This window comes from Leucopleurus acutus (genome assembly GCF_964270905.1).
Source record: "Leucopleurus acutus genome assembly, chromosome: 8".
NCBI classification, from domain to species: domain Eukaryota; kingdom Metazoa; phylum Chordata; class Mammalia; order Artiodactyla; family Delphinidae; genus Leucopleurus; species Leucopleurus acutus.
Window position 1 is genome coordinate 99317439 of NC_139151.1, and position 21464 is coordinate 99338902.

The 21464-nt window shown below is 50.2% G+C and overlaps 1 protein-coding gene across 1 annotated transcript in view; it reads left to right on the forward strand.

Annotated features, from left to right (window-relative positions):
• CD6 (CD6 molecule) overlaps window positions 1–21464 on the forward strand; it is a gene marked incomplete at both ends in the record, with an annotated part of 40001 nt that overhangs the window by 10369 nt on the left and 8168 nt on the right. The window contains 4 exons of the mRNA XM_082844236.1: window positions 17575–17643; window positions 18584–18934; window positions 19579–19890; window positions 20628–20930. Coding sequence (XP_082700362.1) covers window positions 17575–17643; window positions 18584–18934; window positions 19579–19890; window positions 20628–20930 — 1035 coding nt within the window. The remainder of the gene's footprint in view (window positions 1–17574; window positions 17644–18583; window positions 18935–19578; window positions 19891–20627; window positions 20931–21464) is intronic.

Here is a 21464-nt window from a genome sequence, read left to right on the forward strand (position 1 = left end):
AGCCTGGCGGGGCTCCTCCCTGCTCCCCGGCCCGTCCTCCCTCCACCTTCACAGCTTCCTGCCGTTCATTTGTGGAGCTCCTATTACGTGCTGGGCACTGTTTTTAGCCACTGACGATGTAAGACAAAGTCCCAGAATTCAAGGAGCTTATATTCTAGTGGAGAAAACAGACAAATGCATAAACGTTTAAAAAATAGTATCGTTTCAAAGCAGAAATAGAGACACAGATGTAGAAAACAAATGTATGGATACCAAGCGGGAAAGGGGGGGAGTGAATGGGAGGAATTGGGAGATTGGGATTGACACCTATACACTATTGATACTATGTATAAAGTAGGTAACTAATGAGAACCTACTGTATAGCACAGGGAACTCTACTTAACGCACTCTGGTGACCTAAATGGGAAGGAAATCCAAAACAGGGGGGATATATGTATACGTATAGCTGATTCATTTTGCCACACAGTAGGAACTAACACAACATTGTAAAGCAACTATACTCCGATAAAAATTAATTTAAAAAACTGACTACCAAAAAAAATAGTATCATTTCAGAGAGGACTATGTGCAACAAGGGAAATAGAGCAAAGGAGGGAAGACAGAGAGACTGGAATGGGGATCCAGGTAAAGCCTCTGACGACGCGTGAGCAGAGATCTGATTGATGGGATGAGCTGGGCGTGCCAAGATCAGGGAGCAGGACATTCCAGGCAGAGGCCATGGCAGGTGCAAAGGCCCTGAAGCGGGAGTGAATTTCACATGCTGGAGGAGATTACAGAGGGAAGGGGAGAGTGGAGGAGATGGAGGTGGAGAGGTTGACACGTGTCAGGGAAAACAGATCACGTACGGGCTTGGAATTAATCCAAAGGAAACGGGAAATCATCAGAGAGTTTTAAGTATAAAAGTATGTGATTTGATTTGCCCTTATGTATATACAATTATTTAACAAATATTTTTTATAATCAACTTCGTATGTAAGCCTAAGTAAATTTGTTTAAACCTAGACATCTTCTAGGTTTCATGTGTCTCAGACCAATGTTGCTTCAATAAATTGAATATATCTGTATAAACAGATAAGACACTCAGAACAACTGCGTCATTCACTAGCCCGCCAGCCAAACCCAAGTCAGCTCTCCCTTTGTGAAAGGCTTGTAATCCCCAGGACTGAACAATTGGAAAAGGAATCATCTGCTTACTGTGTGATTCAATACTATTTAATCTTGGATCTTAAATTGGTCTGGTGTGGGATATACTGCGTTACTGGTGGAAAGACCAGTTTGGGGGAGGCAGTGGGGACAGCGGCGTCTGTGTTGTGAGGGAGGGAAGCAAAGTCTTCTTGGCAACCTCACATCAGGGGCTGCCGGAGGAGGGCAAAGGGGACAGGGACTCACCCAAGGTCACAGCAGTGGCTGGTCTCAGTTCCACCATCTCTCCTTGTCACTCCCACCTGGTTCCAGCTGAAAATTCAGACACGATGTAAACATTAGTCATCCTTATTGTAAGAATGTTATAACAACCACATTAAAAGAGATCTCACCCAGCACGCACACAGTGAGGCCCTTCGTTCCTGAGGGAGGGAGTGTGTAGGTCTCTGTGGCGTCGTGGGCATTTAGTCGCATCAGCGTGGAGGTGGGTGTGCGGAAGGGCCCCGTGTTGGTTGTGATGAATATTTGTCAGAACGGCTGTGAGAACGTGGATTCTGGGGTCTCGGAGACCAGCATGGGATCCCAGGCCGCACCACCTTCTCTGTGACTTTGGGCAAGTTTCCAAACCTCTCTGAGGGGAAATGGGTACCACCGGAACGTCAGCTCCCCAATTCTCGCTCTCTAGATAGACTCTAAAACCGTCCCTGAAGGTCTTTAGAGACCATTTTTCATCACCTGCATCTGTGGGGGCTGGCTCGGTTCCAGCCACATCCATGTAGCCATGAAACTCAGTCCCACAAAGCACTTGTGGAATTTTCGACTCTGGCGATCTGGAAGTGGAGGGCACAGCCATCCGTCCTGCGGTTCCCCCCCCACCCCCCGCCTCTCCCAAGACTCCCCAGAAGCAGCTGTGGGCTTCTGCTGCTCTTGCCTCCCAGAGGTGACCTTTGTTGCAGGTACGTGTGTGACTTAGTTTCCTAGGGCTGCAAAGTACTACAAACGGGTGCATGAACAACAGAAATGTATTGTCTCACAATTCTGGAGGCTGAAAATTCAAGATCAAGGTGTCAGCAGGGTGGGTTCCTTCTGAGGCTGTGAGGAAGCATCTGTTCCACGCCTCTCTCCTAGCTTCTGGTGGTTTGCTGACAATCTTTGGCACTTCTTGGCGTCTAGAAACAAATCCCCACCTCTGCCCTCCTATGTGCATATGTCTGCCTCCAAATTTCCCCTTTTAATGAGGACACCAGTCATACTGGATTAGAGCCCACACACTAGTGACCTTATTTTAACTCTGTGCAGACCCAATCTCCAAACAAGGTTGCATTCTGAGGTACTGGGAGGTATGGACTCCAACATATCTGTTTTGCTGGGACACGATTCAGCCCATAGCAGTGCATGCATGTGTGTGCGTGTGTGTACATGACTCAGGAGTGGAATTTCTGGGTCACGACTATGGAAATGCTTTCTAGAGTGGTTGTGACAGTTTTGTTCCACCCCGCCCCCCTCCAGCAATGTACAGAGTCCCTACTGATCCCCATTCTCAGCAACACTCCATATTACCACCTTCTTAATTGTCGACAATCCAGGGCCTGTGAAACAGTCTCTCCCTGTGGCCTGACGTTGCTTTCCTCTGCGGCTGTGTGGCTGGGTTTTTCATATGTTCAAGGGTCCTGTGTGTTTCTTCTTCTGTGAAGGGCCTCTTCCTGCCTTTTGCCCATTATTCTATTGCTTGCCTTTTCCTCACTGGTTAATGGATGATTCTTTTCTGAGGAGGGTTTCCACTGGGGAAGGTGAGGAAAGAAGAAGATAAAGGGGGAAGTTAGGTCATCATTTCTGGCCTTAAATTTCGAGAACTCATCCACACAGCTTTCCTTCAAGGGAAAGACAGGAAACCATTTCAGGCCCTGAGTCTCTTTCTGGAATCTCCGGGGCCAGGTTCAAATCAGAATGTAGAATGTTAGGATTTTAGAGCGGTGACATGTTTATGTGATGTAATGTCTCAGCAGGGGCCTGAGCAGCCTCTGTAACCAAATACCTTAACATTTCTGCAACAAAATATATGATTTTTCACACCACGTAGAATAAATAAAGACCATGGACAAACCAGCATCTTTTCAGGTCAGGAAGGCTACCCACAGAGTTATGAAAATTCCAGGGGTATCTGGGGCTTCAGAATTGCATTAAAGATTGTGCAAGCATGTTGCCAAATAGCTATTGAGAGTCAGGCCCCATCACGATCATTTTCTCTTTTAATCTCCCAGTAGCCCCAGGAGGTGGCTATGAACATCACCGCTTACGTTGACAAAGGTCACTGATGATACTAGAGTTTAGGAAAAAGAGTGCATATATGTATATGTAAAACTGATTCACTTTTCTGTGCACCTGAAACTAACACAACATTGTAAATCAACTATATGCCAATAAAAATTTTTTAAAAAAGAAAAGAAATCCAGATCCTGGTATTAAGAGGAAGAGATGGGATTCGAACTCACATCTGTCTGACTCCAAAGCCCACCTGCTTCCAACTCTGCCGTGCTGCCCCCAATCCTATGGAGGTGGCTTCTTGACTTCTCTGCTCCCCAGGACTCTGGAGTTTAGAAGCAGAGTCACCAGCCAGAGGAGTGGATTGGGAGGGCGGGATGCGGCAGGGAGTGAGTAGGTGGGAGGTCTGTGGGCTGAGCCAGACCCTCACCCCAAAGCAGTGGGTGCTGGTTGCCAGAGCTAGAATGCCCACCTCAAACCTCTGCAAAGCTTCCCAAGGGTCCATCGTACTTTGGCATTGACCAAACATTCAGCTGGCGCTCTCCTTGCCCCAGTTTGAAGGCCTCTTTAGACACTGGACGGGGAGACACTGATCAGAGATCTTACCTGTTGCTGGGGTTCAGGGACTGAGAAAGCAACCATGTCTTCCCAGCATTTAAGTCAGAGCTCGAGCACCTTTGCAAGGAAGGATAGGGAAGCCCTGTGGTGTCAGACCACTGGTGGGGAGAAAGGGTGGCATGGAGAGTGGTAGGTCACTGCCCCACATGATCTCTCCTCTGAGCCCGCTCACCCCCTGGAAAGGTACAAGTTAGATCTCCCAGGTTGTTTGGCAAAGGCTTGGATATTTCCTGCTCTCCATCATGTTCTCATCCTTGAGAACTCCTACACATCCTCTAAGGCCCCTCCCAATTGTCAGAATGATTCCCTCTCACCTCTACTCTTCCCAGAGCACTTTATCCTGACCCCTGGGGTAGCACTTCTACCTGATCATAATCAACTCTGAGTATATCTTCGTCCTCTGCCATGGCTTGGGACCTGGCACAGAGCCTGGCCAAGAATGAGGAACAGATGAATGAATGAAGGAAGGAAGGAGTGACTAAGGGCTAAGATGGGCAGAAACGTGAAAGATTTTGAGCCACTTCAGAAGAGCCCTAGACGTGACTTATGGAGGGGAGTGTGGGCTGACCATGTCTCCAGAGAGCTAAGAAGTGGGCTTGAATTTAGAGAGACCGGAAGTTGAATTCTGCTTCCACATCTTAGTAACTGTGGCCTTGGGCAAGTCGCTCAAGTTTCTTACCTGGAAAACTGAGACTTCAGTGGGCCCAACGGAGAGTCAGAGGAGAGTGCGTGCTGTATGTAAAGCCGGGACACACACATGCTACCTCTTCCCAGGGACCCCAAATTTATTTCCTGAACTTGAACTCATGGGCCTGGTTGGCCTTGTGGCCGTTGGCTACTGCCGGCCTTTAGCTGCTAATGACACAAGGTGGCCGTGGAGATTCAGGCTGAACATCCCCCGTGCCTCCCCAGTTTCCCCTTTGAATCTGGATTTGGGCCTGGATTTGTTTAGAGAGAGGAGGTGGGTAGTGAGAGGGACGGGGCCCCTTGGAGCTGATGGGCACAGCTGCTGAGCCAGGGTTGGTCCTTACATCCCAGGAGACATTCTGGTCCCAGCCTGCTTGGGAAGGGCTGTGTTTCCTTCCCAGGAAGGATGATGATGACTTCCAACAGCTGCTACATGCCTGATATTAAGGGGGCCCTTCTCCGAAGGGGGCTTTCGGCCACCTCAGGAAGGTGTCAGCATCACCCCTGAGAGCTGGGGGGATTTTCACCCCTTGCCCACACTCAAGCTTCGTTCACCCAGAAACTGCTGCTGCAGCAGCTCTCGGAGACTTCGAACCAGAGCCACTCCTGAGAGCCGGTGGGTGGGGACGGGCCCCCTGGAAAATCCTGCATGGCCGAGCAGAATTTCAGCTTCCACTGAAACCCGGAAAAACCCAGCCCTGCCCTTCGTACAGAGGCCAAACTCTGGGGGATTTTATTCTTGAATTTCACATACTTGAGTTTCTAGCTTAACACAGCAGGCCCTGTCCTGCCTCCGGGCCTTTGCATGTGCTGTACCCCCTACCCAAAATGCCCCTCTGCCTTCTCTCACTTGTAGAAGCCGCCTGACACAGTGGAAAGAGTGAATCTGGGGAACATGCTTGGATTTGAATTCTGGCTTTTTCGCCACCAAGCTCTGTGACCTTGGAGTAGTAACAATTTCTCTGAGCCCCTTTGTCAGTTAAATGGGTTTCATGATAGCTCTTCCTCACAGGGTCATCATGATGCTTCTGAATGACGTCTATAAAGCTCTCTGTTCAATAAATCTGGATCCGTTCCCTCTGCCCCAGTGAAATGTTCCTAGACCTCAAGCCCTGGCCCAAAGATCACCTCTCTTGCAGTAACTTCCTGAACAGGTGTAATCAAGGCAGCCCAGGAAACCCTTTGTCTGGGTGCAAATCCTTCTTTGCCTTTATTTATTTATTTATTGGCTGCATCCGGTCTTAGTCGCGGCACGCGGGATCTTTCGTTGCGGCGCGTGGGCTTCTCTCTAGTTGTGGCGCAAAGGCTTCTCTCTAGTTGTGGCGAGCGGGCTCCAGAGCACGTGGGCTCTGTAGTTGTGGCACTCGGGGTCTCTAGTTGTGACGCACAAGCTTCATTGCCCCATGGCATATGGGATCTTAGTTCTCCGACCAGGGATCGAACCTGCGTCCCTTGCATTGCAAGACGGATTCTCTACCACTGAACCACCAGGGAAGTTCCCCTGCTTTGCCTCTTATGAGCCCTGTTGTTCTGGAAAGTTCCTCCACACCTCTTGGGCCCTATATTTCCCCATTTGTAAAGTGGGGATAATAATACCTTCCTCTGAGCATCATGATGGAGATGAAAGAATTTAAAGCTATTAAAAACCCATGTAAGCACACAAGACTCCTTGGCAGGGGGCATTGATATGATTCAAGCAATTTACAAAGGCTTTTTCACATATGTTGTCATTTAAAAAAACTGTTGTTTTCATTTTCAACACTAAAATTATATATAATGTAAATAGTACAGAATTTAGCAACTACAGGAAAACAAAGAAAGAAATTTACCTGTAATGGTAACTGTTGTTACCACCCTGTTATAGAATCTTCCAGACATTTTGTTAGAGAGAAATATTGAAAAACACACAGAAGTACAGAGAGTGTTTCAACAACTCCTAGGCGTCCCCACCACCCAGATTTAAGAAATGTTTACATTTTCACATATTTGCTCAGATCTATTTTAATAAGAAAACAAACCATACAGATGCTGCTGAAATATTTCCTTATCCCTCCCTCCCCAGAGCACTCACGCTCCAAGGTGTGGTGTGTGTACCCTTCTTTTCCATGTTTTTGTACTTTTATTACATAAAAATGTATCAATACCCAATAGATAGTACATGTGCCGTATTTTCTGTAAATGGTATCATATTGGATGCATCGTTCTACAGCTCACTTCTCCTGCTCAATATATGTTTCAAAGATCTATCCAAGTGGCTAGATATAGATCTAGTTCATTCTTTTAACAAAATAATTCAGTCTATAAATATAACATAGTATCATTAATTATCTTCTGCTGAGGAACTGTTAGATTACTTCTAATTTTCTTTGATTACATACAGTGCTGCAGTGACAATCTCTGCATATGTCTGCATGTGAACTTGCCAGCGAATAGTTTTCTAAGCTATGTATAGAAGAGTATTGCCGTGGAGTCAAGATAGCAGCATCCTCAACTTAGTGAGGTCTCTGGCCATTTCTCTATGCATTGTATTTACAAGAATATGATCATCCTGTGTATCTTGTTTATAATCCTTTACTGCTTATTACTCATATGCACACGCACATCTATCACATATATTCATTTGTGCTTGTTGATTCTGCAGGATCTTCTTCGCTACTTACTGCGGCCAGGTATTGGATTTTTGTGTGATCTTGTTTCGGTCCTGTGAGGTTTTTATACCTGTGAGGTGAGGGAGGCAAGTTGGCCATATGAAGAGATTTGCCCAAGGTTTCCATAGTAAGGAAGAAGCTGGATTTCAAACCCAGGCTTGTTCAGTTCCAATCCCATGCTCTTTCTGCTGCCCAAGACCTGGTAGACGGTTCTACGCAATCCACATTCTAAGGCCCCATCCAAGACCTACTGAATCGGAATTCTAGAGGAGGAACCCGGATGTCCATCTCCTGCAGGCAGTGGTCTGAATCCTTACGGGGAGATCAAGAAGATGGGGCTTGTAAAAGGCCAGTGTCTCTGGCCTGCTGGGCTCACTTGGAGAAACTCAATCGTGAGTTGCTCATGATTCTCTATGCTTGGTGGTATCCCATCTTACCATCTGGTAGCTGCAAAGAAGGTAGAGTCTGGCATGGGAACCTGAGCAAGCCTTGGGGCCAGGTCCACAGGAGCCTTTGCTTTTAGAGGAACTCCTGTTACCATGGCAACTGCAGTCCACATCTCATCTCTAGGAATGCTGGATGCCGTGTTTGTAGGGCCAAGGAAGGGAATAGCGAGCTGTGAGTGTGAGGCAGCTCTGCTAAGCTTCCTAAGAAAGACAGGGAGGCAAGAGGAAAGAAGGCAGCTTTGGGGGAACTGCAATTGTCCCTTTGCAGAGAAAACTGAGGCACCCTCAGAGCCATCTTTATGCCTGGGGTGAATGAATAGATAGATAGAGCTGCCCTCCTATGTCTATTGGGGATCGAACCGGAGAGAGCAGGGTGGGGGGACATAATGGCAACGGCCATGTACCACGTCCTAAGCATGTTACATATGTTATCCATGCACCCCCTCAAAGCAATCCAATGTGGCTTATGTATTATGCCCAGTGCCAGGTTAAAACTGAAGTCTAGCAGGGCTCAGTGACTTTCCCAAGGTCACACAGCTAGTGATCGACAGAGATGGGTTCGGATCACTATTCTGTCTGTCCCCAAAGTCTCTGTTCTAAATCATGAAAAGAGAATTTCCTGTTTGTTTCCAGTTTGGCTATCACAGATAAGTTTACTATGAACGTGTACATAAAATTCTTTATACAAACATATAGTTCTTGTTCTAAATGAATGACTGTACCCATTTGTATTCCCATCAAAAATATGGGAGCAGTCCAGTCCCCCTGTATTCCTCACCGGTTCTTGGTTGGTATGATCAGTACTTTGAATATTACCTGTTTTAAAAGTGTGGAGATGGGGCTTCCCTGGTGGCGCAGTGGTTGAGAGTCCGCCTGTCGATGCAGGGGACACAGGTTCGTGCCCCGGTCCGGGAAGATCCCACATGCCATGGAGCGGCTGGGCCCGTGAGCCATGGCCGCTGAGCCTGCGCGTCCGGAGCCTGTGCTCCGCGACGGGAGAGGCCACAACAGTGAGAGGCCCACGTACCGCAAAAAACAAAAAGAAAAAAAAAAGTGTGGAGATGTATCTCACTATGGTTTGATTGCATTTCCCTAATGATTCATGATGTTGAACATTTTTGTGTTCATTTGCCAGGTGTATGTCTTCTTTGATTAAATGTCTGTTCTTTTATTAGTAACTGAGAAGACAATTAAAAAAACTTGAAAATAAAAAAAAATTTCCCAAGAGTGGCAACTGTGAAGCTGATGCATTGGTGCTGGGAAGGCTGTGGACTCTCCTGCTCCCGGGATCATCTCATTTACGCTTACTTCCCTAATACGTATTCCAGGCCCCAGCACGTGGTACAGGTTCAGCAAGTGTTAATGGAATTGAAGGCAGAACAGCAATAGACTCTTTTCTCAGCTTTCCGGAAAACGTGGCTCACACGCCCTCACTTTCCTGAGCATGAGAGTAGGAAGGGGAGTTCCAGAAACAGATCATACCCCAAAGCCGGTGGTGTGCCCTGATTTCATCTTTGAGTTTCCTCTCACTGCAGATTACGAACTGTTGTCTTTCGCCTCCCCTGGGTTTGGTGATGGAAAGGAGGGGAATTCAATCTGGCATGTAGGGAGGATGTCATGCAGGTGCGCATCCTCTGTTATATAACATGGTGACAAATACAAGCTAAAAAGTCTGGATTTCTCTGACCTGCGTGACTGAGGACCTTTGGGGCTGGGACTCTTGAAGCTTTTGTCATCACTTTTCTCTGTCAATCACGTGCTGCTTTAGCTTGGGCAAAATACCATAGACTGGGTGGTTTAAATGTTTGTGGCTTAAACAACAGACATTTGTTTCTCACGTTTCTGGAGGCTAAGAAGTCCAAGATCAAGGTGCCAGCAGATTCCGTGTCGGTAAGGGCTCTCTTCCTGGTCTGCAGACAGCCGCCTTCTTGTTGTATCCTCACACAATAGAGAGATCTTATGTCTCTTGCTTTTTTTTTTTTTTTCCATCATGAGGGCTCCACCTTCATAACCTCATCTATCCCAAATTATCTCTCAAAGCCCCCACTTCCTATCACCATCACAGTGGGGATTAGGGCTTCGAATATGAATTTCTTCATATATGAATAAAATATGAAGTTTTAGGAAGACATACACATTCAGTCCATAGCTTGTGCATTGAGTTTTCCTTGTGTCCCTAAGCCCTTCCTAGGTATGATGAGAGAGAATGAAAACAAACAAACAAAAATCCTGTAAAATAAGTTAAGTAAGCCTAAGACACCAAGTTGTTGACTTTCTCTTGGGTTCAGGGGGGAGAAGTCAGCCCAACCTTCCTGGGTTTTGAAAGTCCCCAGTGGGTACAGCCTGGTCTAGTCACATAGACATTGATGCCGGTCACCTCTGGAAGCGAGGACCACACTGTCCCACCAAGCCCCCAGGACAGCTTCAGTCTCTGCGACAAAATAAACTCAACCTAACCTCTCCAAGTCCCTTCAAAGACAGGACACAGCTATTCCCTCTGAATCAAGTCATAAGTTATTTTTGCGAGCCAGCACACTGCTTCTTTCCAATTTTAATGGAATTATAGACTGTGTCTTCTTTCCAGTTGTTTTAACAATTGCTCTCCATCGAGTTTGGGACTGCTTGTACACACTGCTATATTTAAAATAGATAACCAACAAGAACCTACTGTACAGCACAGGGAACTCTGTTCAATACTCTGTAATAACCTAAACGGGAAAAGAATTTGAAAAGGAATAGATATATGTGTACGTATAACTGAATCACTTGGCTGTACACCTGAAACTAACACAACATTGTTAATCAACTATATTCCAATATAAAATAAAAATTAAAAAAAAAGCATTTCAGAGGTTTACTGTTCCACTGAAGATCACTAGCTATCAGTAAATAAAACTAGTATTAAACATAAAAAAAAATTGCTCTCCATCAACAACCTCAAGAGAGTCTTTCAAAGAAAAACATTCACTGTAGTCCCAGCACCCTCCCACTCGGGGCTCCTCTCCCTAAACTCCCTGGGACTATTAGTCCTTGACTCTTCCAAGTAACCCATTTCTCCTCTGGCCTCAGAATTGAAACAAGCGGGTTCAGGGAGTGCCAGAGCCAGCCTGTGTGGGAGAGTCGGTGGGGAAGTGGTGGAACAGCTCATGGCTGGGCTGCCAGACCTCATCTTGTCCTTGTTGGGGGAATGGCGGGCAGAATGCCATCTCAGGGGCTCCTGACCTAGGGAAGGACAGCTTCCTCATGGCCACACATCTTTAGAATCAGGGCCCTTTTGGGAATTGGTCCCTGGGGCTTGACTGAGTACTGAGTTGTATCACCCTTGGAGGTGGGCTATCTAAGTTCAGGGCTGGCTGAGTGTGGTAGAGCTGGAAGGAGTTTGGAAGACCACCCGGGCTGTCAGAGCTCCCTGCCCCTCGTCTTTGGCATGGTCAGTTGCTGAACCAGAAACCAGGATGTGGGATTCCAACCCAGTGGAGCAGAGTGGTTAAGAGTGTGGGTTCTTGAACCATGTAGCCTGGGTTCGAATCCTAGCTTTGCCATTTTCTTGCTGTGTCATCTTGAGCAAATTACTGCTAAACTTTTTTGCACCTTGGTTTCCCCACTTTGTGGACTTGCTGTGAGAATTAAACTGGTTAATTCATCTAAAGTATTTTAAAAAGGCCTCGTATGTGAAAGTACTGAATACATGTCAGCTATATCACTGAGCTGTGCTAGGAAGTTGTGGTGGGTACCTGGCATGTCTTGGGGCCTCCCCTTTCTCCATCAGAGCAATGGGAAGGATCACAAAGCCCTTCCCTTATCTCTCTACATTTCGGACTCAAGATGCCTGAGATGGGTAACGGCTCCCATTGGTGTGGGATGGAAATAGAACACTAGTTACCCATCTGGTTGTCTCCCAAATGTCCGTCTGCAAACTGGGAATGGCAATCCAGTGCCCACCCAGTGAATCTCAGGACTATGGGCCAGTGGATGTTTCTGGACAGCTGCCTTCTTTGAATATCTGGGCCCCAAGCTAGAGCCTGGGAGGCAGGTCCTCCTGGGTTCAACTAGCCTTCGTCATCCTTGCTCAGGACACGAAAGGCTGGTCTGCATGAACACAATTTGTGGTGATCTCCCAGCCAACAGTCCCATGCCACTCCCAAAGCTTGTGGGCACTGCAGTCCCTGGGGCCTGGTCCCAATCCTGGAGAGGGGCACACCCCACCCCCGCCCCGGCAGTGCCCTGGAGCAGCGGCCGGGCCAACTTGGGAGACCACTGCACTGGGAGTCTGTGGGCCTTGGGATACACATGGGACTGTGTGTATTCAGAATTCAGTGGGACTGACAGCCACCAAACTGCTCATAAATAAAATACTTAATCACCTGTGGCTGGGGTCACAGAGGAAAAGTCCAGGGTACGATGAGAAGCTAGAACGAGGCATTGAACTTGGGTCCCTCTGGGTCCTGAAGACCTTCAGAAGCTTAAAGCCAAGGCTGGGGCGGGAGCCCTGGGGAGAGAGAACTGTGTATCCTGCTTCCATCACTGAACCTTGCAACATGGTCTTTCCCTCTTGGTAAATTTCGTTTTTTGCAAATATTTTTAACATGCTGTGTTTTCCTAACCAATCCTTCAATCCCTTTTAGACAATTCAGTTGTCTCCTTGTCTCCAGTTTTGTTTTTGTGTTTTTGTTTTTGTTTTTTAACTATTAGAAGCCACGTGGCCGCAGGTTTTTTTCTAACAAGGCAGCCACTCAGGGCGCCCCGGCTACACCATCTCTCTTTTGTTTTTTTTTGTTTGTTTGTTTGGTTTTTTTTTTTTTTTTTTTTTTTTTTTTTGCGGTACGCGGGCCTCTCACTGTTTTGTCCTCTCCCGTTGCGGAGCACAGGCTCCGGACGCGCAGGCTCAGCGGCCATGGCTCACGGGCCCAGCCGCTCCGCGGCATGTGGGATCTTCCCGGACCGGGGCACGAACCTGTGTCCCCTGGATCGGCAGGCGGACTCGCAACCACTGCGCCACCAGGGAAGCCCTCCTTTTTGTTTTTAAGGCTGTTGACACACGTGCTCACAAACGCTTTGCACTGATATTAAGGAGAGAAAGGTGAGCTTCTGGCCAATGCTGCCTGCCACGCTCCCCTCACTGGTTCTTTTGTGGGTTCCTCCCCCCGTAGTTCTGTAGCCCTGCTCCTCCGTGCCTTCCCCTCTGTACAGCATCTCCGCATCCGTCGTCCACTGGGTGAGCATTAGCTATGCGCCTACGTGTTCCTCGGCACATCTGACGGAGCCCGGGCCGAGGGTGCCCTCAGCGGTAGCTGCTGTTTATCTCACCCCCATATGGGTGTGTGGCCAGGCCGGCATTCCACAGCCCCTACAGGGACCTGAAACTCCGTGCCAGCCTTGCTCTGACGCTGGGCTGGCCAGCTGGGGCCTTGGCTGGGAGAACACCCCCCTTTCCTTCGGTGTCTGTGCCTCCTCCCTCCCTGTGTCTCTCACCTTCCAAAAGCTACGGGGAAATCCCATGGGCCTGGGCGACCCAGGAAGGGGACGAGTGGCCCATTTTCTCCGGTTCCTGGCAAGGTGGCTCTGCAGTGCTTTCATTTTCCCCATGCTCTGGTCTCCTTCACTTCATCCTCCCCTGGCATCTTCCTCTTGCTGCCCTAGCCAACATCCTGCCCCACTCTGCTTGGGACCAGCCTAAAAAAGCTGCCACCTTCCTTGGGGGTGCTGGGTAGTGCTCCCAACTTCTTTCGCCTCCCAGTCAGCAGCCCCCCCTCCCTCCCTTATCCCTCTTGGTCCATAACTTTCCAGAATGTGAGGCTCAACCCAAGATGGTTTTCTGGGCACAAAGGAGAATTTCAAGTGGTAAATGAACTAAGCATTAAATGACACTGAACAAAGTGGTAAAAAGGGTATTTGGGGCTTCCCTGGTGGCGCAGTGGTTGAGGGTCCGCCTGCCGATGCAGGGGACGCGGGTTCGTGCCCCGGTCCGGGAAGATCCCACATGCCGCGGAGCGGCTGGGCCCTTGAGCCATGGCCTCTGGGCCTGCGTGTCCGGAGCTTGTGCTCCGCAACGAGAGAGGCCACAGCAGTGAGAGGCCCGCATACCGCAAAAAAAAAAAGGTATTTAATTATTTTATTTTCAATGCTCTGTCATCCTCAGAGATCATCTGATCTCCTCAGAGAGTCTCTATTTGATGACGACATGTCTTTCAACATTTCTAACTTGGCTTTATTTCTAGTATACTTATTTTTACAATTCCCTTGTATTTTAGGCAAGCAATACAAAAAGCCCATTTATCTTGTTATCTTTTCTAGTTTTTCTGCATATCTACCTCTGTACCTAATCTTATATAGATGGAATCTATATAAAATTATGTATAATCATCTGTATATGTGATTTTTCTTAGTACAGCCTTTCATCTCTCCCTTTCACCACTTGTTTCTTCTCTCTCTCCCGCCTCTCTTCTCCCAGTGACATGACTCACCCCCAGGACCAGGCAACATAATTTGCAGGGCCCAGTGCAGTATGAAAATTCAGGACCCTTTGTTCCAAAATTATTAAGAATTTCAAGATGGAGACGGCACAGCATTAAACCAAGTCCAGGACACTTAAGTGCAGGTCACACGGCCACGGAGCTGGCCCTGCTCTGTCCTTCCCTTGAAGCCCTCCTTTTTTTGGGGGGTGTTGCCTTTTTTTGGCTTGCAGGATATTTGTTCCCCGACCAGGGATTGAACCCGCCCCCTTGGCACTGAAAGCACAAAGTCCTAACCACTGGACTGCCAGGGAATTCCCACCCGCCTTTCTCATTTACCCATTTTCATAACTTGATCTGTGTTCTTCCATACTTTCCTCCATGTTCACATAGTGATACCAGTTCGTAAGTGTGGTTTTTTGGCCATTGTTTTACAAAAGTTGTATCATATTATTTTTTCTTCTTTGTATCTTGCTTCCTTACTCAACAGAGCGTGGAAATCCCTCCAACTGGTATAAGCCTATTTCATTCTTCATAAAGGCTGCATAAGGTGCCATGCTGTAAATAGACCATATTTATTCTGCAACTTTCCCAGCAGATGGGCATTCACTCTTTCCAATTGTTTGCTGTTCAAAAAGCTGCAATGTATACTTTTACGTTCGGGCATCTTTGCGTCGTAAAGCAAATTCACAGGATAGGGTAAAGGCTCCTTTTCAAATAACTTTGTTGCAGCAAACACGAGAATTAAATTTATAGAGAAGTCTGAAGCACAGGGCCGGGCAAAGGCAGTAACAAGGTCTGGGAAGGGCAGATCCTGCGCCGGGTTCTCTGTGAACCCAGGCCCGGATGGAAGGAGGCTGAGAGGTAACTTCTGTTCCTGCGCACAGAAGTCAAAACACAAAAGCCAGTCTCCCTTGTTGGGATAGGGGACAGGAAAATGCCTGTGACACAGGAAACAAACCCTTGAGTATATCTGGTATCAATGAACTGCCTCGGCAATGGCTGTCCTTGGAGCTGGCGGCCCCTGCTCACTCTTTCATTCATTCAGTCAATCAGCAAACACCGTGTTGGGCACTCTGGGGGTATGGGGCTGACCCGGCCTTTGGCCCTGCCCTCCAGGGTTTTCTGATCTAGCAGAAAACATGTGTGCCTTTATGCATGAGAAATAGTTTCTCAGACCAGAGATAGGTATACAGAGGCATGTAGAGACCCCCCACAGACACACAGGCAGTCACAACAACACACACACTCACATATACACGCAGAGACACACACCCCCCACAATCACACACGCACGCACCACAGCCAGCATCCCAGTCCCTCCATTCCCCTCCCCACCCCAGCACATGCAGAAATAATAACAACTGCACAGCAGCACCGGGACCATCGCTGGGGGAACCGGGATTCTGAAATCCTGACCTGGGAGCATTTGAATCCTCTATGACATTAGCTGCAGAGTTTGTGCTCTGAATTCTGAGTCATTTCCTATTCAGGGGGTCAGGCTGGGCAGCCAACCAGGGAGTTGGTGAGGACAGGCAATTAAAGGCTTGATTACTTCTGTCTGAGTGATGGAGTAGCCCAGTTGGATGCTTGTAGGAGAGCTGTGTCTGCAGGTGTATGTGTGTGTGTGTGTGTGTATATGCTCATCTAGGTGTGAGTCCATGGAATATTCTCAGGTGAGGCTGGGAATGTATAGCAGTCATGCCTGAATCTTCAGCCCCTGCAGCAGTCAGGTCAGGTCAGGCTAGGCTGTGATAATAAGTACATCTCAAAATCTTCAAGGCTTAACACTAGAAAGGCTCACTTCTTGCACAAAACTCAAGGTGGGTCAATGTCCCCCTCCACCTTGTCTTTGCATCGGGAGCCCAGGGCCTCTAATTTGGCCACAACAGAGCAGGAAGAGATGGAAGAGGCTCACTGCCTCTTACCTACCTTGGTCCAGCAGTGGGTACACGTCCCTCTGCCTAGACATCAATGGCTCCAACCTAAGGACAGGAGAACCCAGAAGTGTAGAGGAGCTCCTTTATGAGCACTACAATCCTAGCCACATCCCTCCTTTCATGTTTCTGCCAACCGAAATATCCCTGCCCGGCATGGATCCAATTCCTCGGAGACAGTTCAAATCCTGGCCTGCTAGCTTGCTAGCTGTGCACTTGCTAGCTGGGTGGCTTCAGGCCATGTAGCAGCCAGGGTCCCAACAGGAAACAGGTGGCACGCTCAAAATAGGAGTTTGAAGGGGTCTCAGTTAGAAAAGGACTATTTAGAAAGGCTAATGCAGTAACCAGGAGCTCGGAGCAGGTGAGCTGCCATCACCCTGAGCAGAAAAAGCCACAGAGTGGTCATTGAGACCCGGAAGGAGAAAGTCAAGGAGAAGTGACCCCGTGGAGGGGACCAATGACCTTCAGATGAGGGACACAACCTGCCCAAGGGATCCCACCGGGAGGGCACCAGGAGGATAAACACCACGACTTCACTCTCTTCCTTCCCTCCTCTCTCTGCTGGGACTCCCCATTGGCTGAGCCCAAGTGCCCTGGAAGATGCTGATTTAGTTGAAACAGGTCAGCCTCCCAGGGCAAAGCGGACAGAGGCTCTGGAGGGACAAATGGACACAATCCGGCACAGTCAATTGATTTCTATTCTCTGGGCCTCCCTTTCCTAATTTCTAAAAAGTGGATGCTAATACCTACCTCACTGTGTTGTTGAAGGAAAATGGAATAACATATGCAAAGACCTGGCGTATAATCGGTCCTCAGCAAATGTTAGCTTCTTAGTGTCTGAAAGTACTTCATAGTCCAATGGTTCCCAGCGCAGGACGCTCCAATTACCCTAAAGTCTGGTGTGAATTTCTCAGACAAATTTTCCAAACCGAAAATGTTTTTCCTGATAATAACTCCCATTTTTTAACTTCTTCTGTATGTGAAGTGTTTTACAGGTATTGCCTCCTTTTAGACTCGCTAAACTTTTGTAAGTGTTATTGCCAACTAACTGGGACTCTGGCCGAGAGCAGTTAGTAAGCCCTCCAAGGTCACTCAGCCAGTAAGTGGGTCTGGCCCCAAAGCCACAGCTGTTCCTCTCTGCTCTCCTCTGATTTCTGAGGGTGCGTGCACGATTAGTAGATGAAGGGCAGGAGGCTGCAACTCCAAAGCTTGAGAATTTCCCTACCCCGGAAGGAGGTAAGTGCACCCAAGGTCGAGGACCCTGTCCTACCAGAGGCCCCATGTAGCCACAGAAGGATCCGGAAAGTGCCCCCTACCCTTCAAGGCACCTGTGTGCCCTCCAGGCCTGAGCTCACTCACGGCTGTTGCTGGTTAATTTCAGGTCACCCAAGTCCAGCCCCATCTGGCCAGCCCAACACCACCCGTGAAGAGAGCCTGCTCCTGGAGCCAGGTGAGGAAACAATCTTTCGGGGCTCACAGTCAGCTTTCTGAGACCAAGTAGGTGGTCTGTGGGGGTGATGGGAAAGGGAAATGGGTTTTTATGGTACCAGGGAGGCTCCCTGACTTCAGACAACACTTCTCCTTCCTGACCCAATGCCTGAAGCTCCACCACTAGATTCACTTTGAGATCTTAGAGCTGCCATCTTTGGGAGGCCACTGATGAAAGGTCATGCACATGTGGGCAAGGTATTCAGCGGGCATTTAAAGGGGATTTGTTGAGAACAAGCTAAAGGACACTTGGTAGGAGTGGTGGGGTTCCATCAGATGGGTCCTCAATTAACTCAACAGATATTTAAGGACCTACTCTGTGCAAAGTTGTGTGCAACCCTGGGCAAAAACAGGAGGTGATTCCCCCAGGAGGGGCTCTGGGGAAGGGGGGACCACCATCCACTGAGGCCGCCCACCTTCAACCCCATCACCAACGCCATGTCCATCCTCCAAGGTTCCGTGTCACAATGGCAGCCTCCATGGTTGTACCCTCAGAATAGCGGAGGGGCCTGGGAGGGGCAGCATGGCACCCACAGTAGCGGGGGAGAGGGCCTCTCAACCCAGAACCCTGCCCTCCTTTCACACAAGGGTGACTCTGGAGACAGAGGCAAGAAAGAAGGGTCTGTGGGGACTGGACACCCCAGGGCTAACCCATCCTAACCTCCAGTCACCTTCGGCCCTACCTTCTCCTGTCTCTAAGGAGGACCAAAGGGTCAGGCGATGAGGCAGCCCAGCCCCATTTTTCAGACTGGAAGGCTGAGGCTCAGGGCGGGTAGGGTATGGTCCAAGGTCACGCAGCAGATCAGTGGTGGGACCCTTGGCAGCTGTCCGCCTCCACCTCCATCCCTGAGGTCGGCAGAATCCGAATCAGCCGAGGCTCAGCTAGGGTCTGGCCCTTCCAGGGGAGCGACTCCAGGTCCGCCTGGTGAATGGGAGCAGCCGCTGCAACGGGACGGCGGAGGTCTGGTTCCGGCAGTCCTGGGAGCCCGCGTGCGGGGCACTCTGGGACCTCCGCGCCTCCGAGGCTGTGTGCCGCTCGCTGGGCTGCGGTCGGACGGAGCCGCTGGAACAGCCCGTCCCGCCGACCCCGGCGCTGCCGACTGGTGCAGCCGCGGGAAACGCCAGCTGGGCCCCGAATACCACGTGGGCCCTAGCGCCCACCGTCCAGTGCAGCGGCCCCGAATGGCAGCTCTGCAAGGTGGTGGAGCACGCGTGCAGCAGCGACGAGAGGCCGGTCCAGGTCACCTGTGCAGGTACGAGCGGACCAACCCGCTCCCGCCGCCGGCCTCCTCCCTGTCCTACCTCCCAATCCTTCGGCCACTGCCCCGCATCCTGTCCCCAGCCCTGGCCACTGGACCCAAGTCTCGCCCTCCGGACTTCTACCCAGACCCACCACCGACGCGAATACAATTGGTTCCCTCACCGGAGGGCTGCAGCGCCTCTACCCCCTGGTACAGAAATATGCCAGGTTCCAGGATCTCTTAGCGCTGCCGCTCCCCAGCCCCGAGACCTGCTCTTCAGGCTCCGCCCACCCGGTCTCTTGCCCCACCCACTAGTCTGCCGCTCAGCCTACCCCGCCCGCAGCCCTGAGCCGATTCCTCAGCACCGCCCACCAGGTTACTAGCCCCTCCCAAAAGGCTCCCAGCCCCTCCCACTAGGTATCCAGCACCGCCCCTGGGTCCCCAGCCTTGACCAGTTCCCCACCTCCGCCCCACCCCAGGTCCCCAGCCCAGACAGGCCGTGTTCCCCAGTCTTGCCCTCTGGGTTACCCGCCCCTCTTTCTCTCACTGGGTCCACAGCCCCAGGCACAGCTCTCCTGCCCAACAACCCTCCCCCTGACTTCCCTTACTTTCGCCCCTTGCCCACATCCACAAACCCCTTCTCCTCCTATCCCCAGAAAACCTCGATTTGAAATTGGTGGGTGGTGGCAGCCCGTGCGAGGGCCGCGTGGAGATGCTGGAGCACGGACAGTGGGGTTCGGTGTGTGACGACACGTGGGACCTGGACGATGCCCACGTGGTGTGCCGGCAACTCAGCTGCGGCTGGGCGGTCCAGGCCCTGCCCGGCTTGCACTTTGCGCCTGGCCAAGGACGCATCCACCGGGACCAAGTGAACTGTTCCGGGTCGGAGACCTACCTGTGGGACTGCCTGGGGCTGCCGGGAAATGGCTACTGTGGCCACAAGGAGGACGCCGGCGTGGTGTGCTCAGGTCAGTGGGCGATGCTGAGCCACGGTTATCCAACACTTACTGCAGGCCTGCTGGGCGCCAGGACTGTAGTTAGTGCTGGACAGATGGTCCCTGCCCATGGGAGGTCATAGCCCAAGAGGGAAGGTGAGACCCAGACAGACATAATCCAGGAGAGAGAGTGGCAAATGCCTTACGAAAGGAAGCCAGGTGGAGTTAAGAGACAGCAGGCAATCCAGAGCTGGAGGGCTAAGCCCGCCCACCTCCTGGAGTAGGTGACATTAGAAGTGAGGCTTTTTCTGAGTGGGAGTTGGTCACCTGGTTCAGAACAGCAAGAGGAGATGGAGGCTGGGAGGCCCTGTGGAGGCTGTTGGAGCCCAGATGAGGACAGGAAGTTCTGGTCCAGCCAGCGCTTCTCTTAATGTGCCCAAGAATGGGGAGGGAGGCACGTCTCGTCCCATGTACATTCTGATTCAGTAGGTCTGAGGCAGGGCTTGAAATTTTGCATTTCTAACAAGATCCCAGGTGATACGGAAGCTGCCGGTCCAAGGACCACATTTGAGCAGCCAGGATGTAGACAGCAGCAGGGCCAGCTGGAGCAGGTGGGGCAGATGAGAGGAGGGATGCAGAGGCAGGAGGGAGAGCACACAAGATCTGGAGACCAATTGGCTCTGGGGAGTTTGCATTTGTGGGTCGGGGCTGGGGAAGGTTTCTGCCCAAAGGATCCTGACCTGACTCTGACCCCCCTCCACCCCCTGCAGAGCACCAGTCCTGGCGCCTGACCGGGGGCGCTGACCCCTGCGAGGGCCAGGTGGAGGTGTACTTCCGAGGGGTCTGGAACACAGTGTGTGACAGTACGTGGTACGAACCAGAGGCCAAGGTGCTCTGCCGGGACTTGGGCTGTGGGACTCTGGCCCGGGTGCCCAAGGGGCTGCCGCACTCCCTGTCGGGCAAGATGTACTACTCATGCGAGGGAGGGGAGCCCACGCTCTCCGAGTGCTTCTGGCGGTTCAATAACTCCAACCTCTGCAGACAATCACAGGCAGCCAGGGTCCTCTGCTCAGGTATCCCTCCTCCCACCCACCCCACTCCCCCCACCCCTAGATTTGGACTAGGAATTGCATCTGGATTTATAGCCCAAGGAATACAGCTTGGGCTAGATCAGGAATGGCAAATACTGGCCTAAGAGGGACCACTGCCCTTACCATGCCCAGACAGACATTACTGATGAATCAGGGCATTCTTTTCCTCAGTCCCAGAATCATGAATCCAATCTTTATTGAGGCGTTATTATACGCGAAGCAGTGCTCCCTCTTGACTGGAGCCGGCTCAGGAGATAAAACCAATTTGCCATCCCAGGGCTGGTGATCATCATAAAAATAGCATTAGGAGACACTAATAATATTAGCCACAGTGTCTGGAGCCCTAACCAGGTGCCAGGCATTGCCGGGCACTCAGTATATATTTCAGCAGAGCCTCCCACCTGCTCTGTGAATTGGGTTTCACGAAGTCTAAGATGGCATTGATGACGAGTCACACTGTTAGTATTTTATGTACCAGAAATGCTGCCAAAATAAGCTCTTGACGTGCCATCAGCT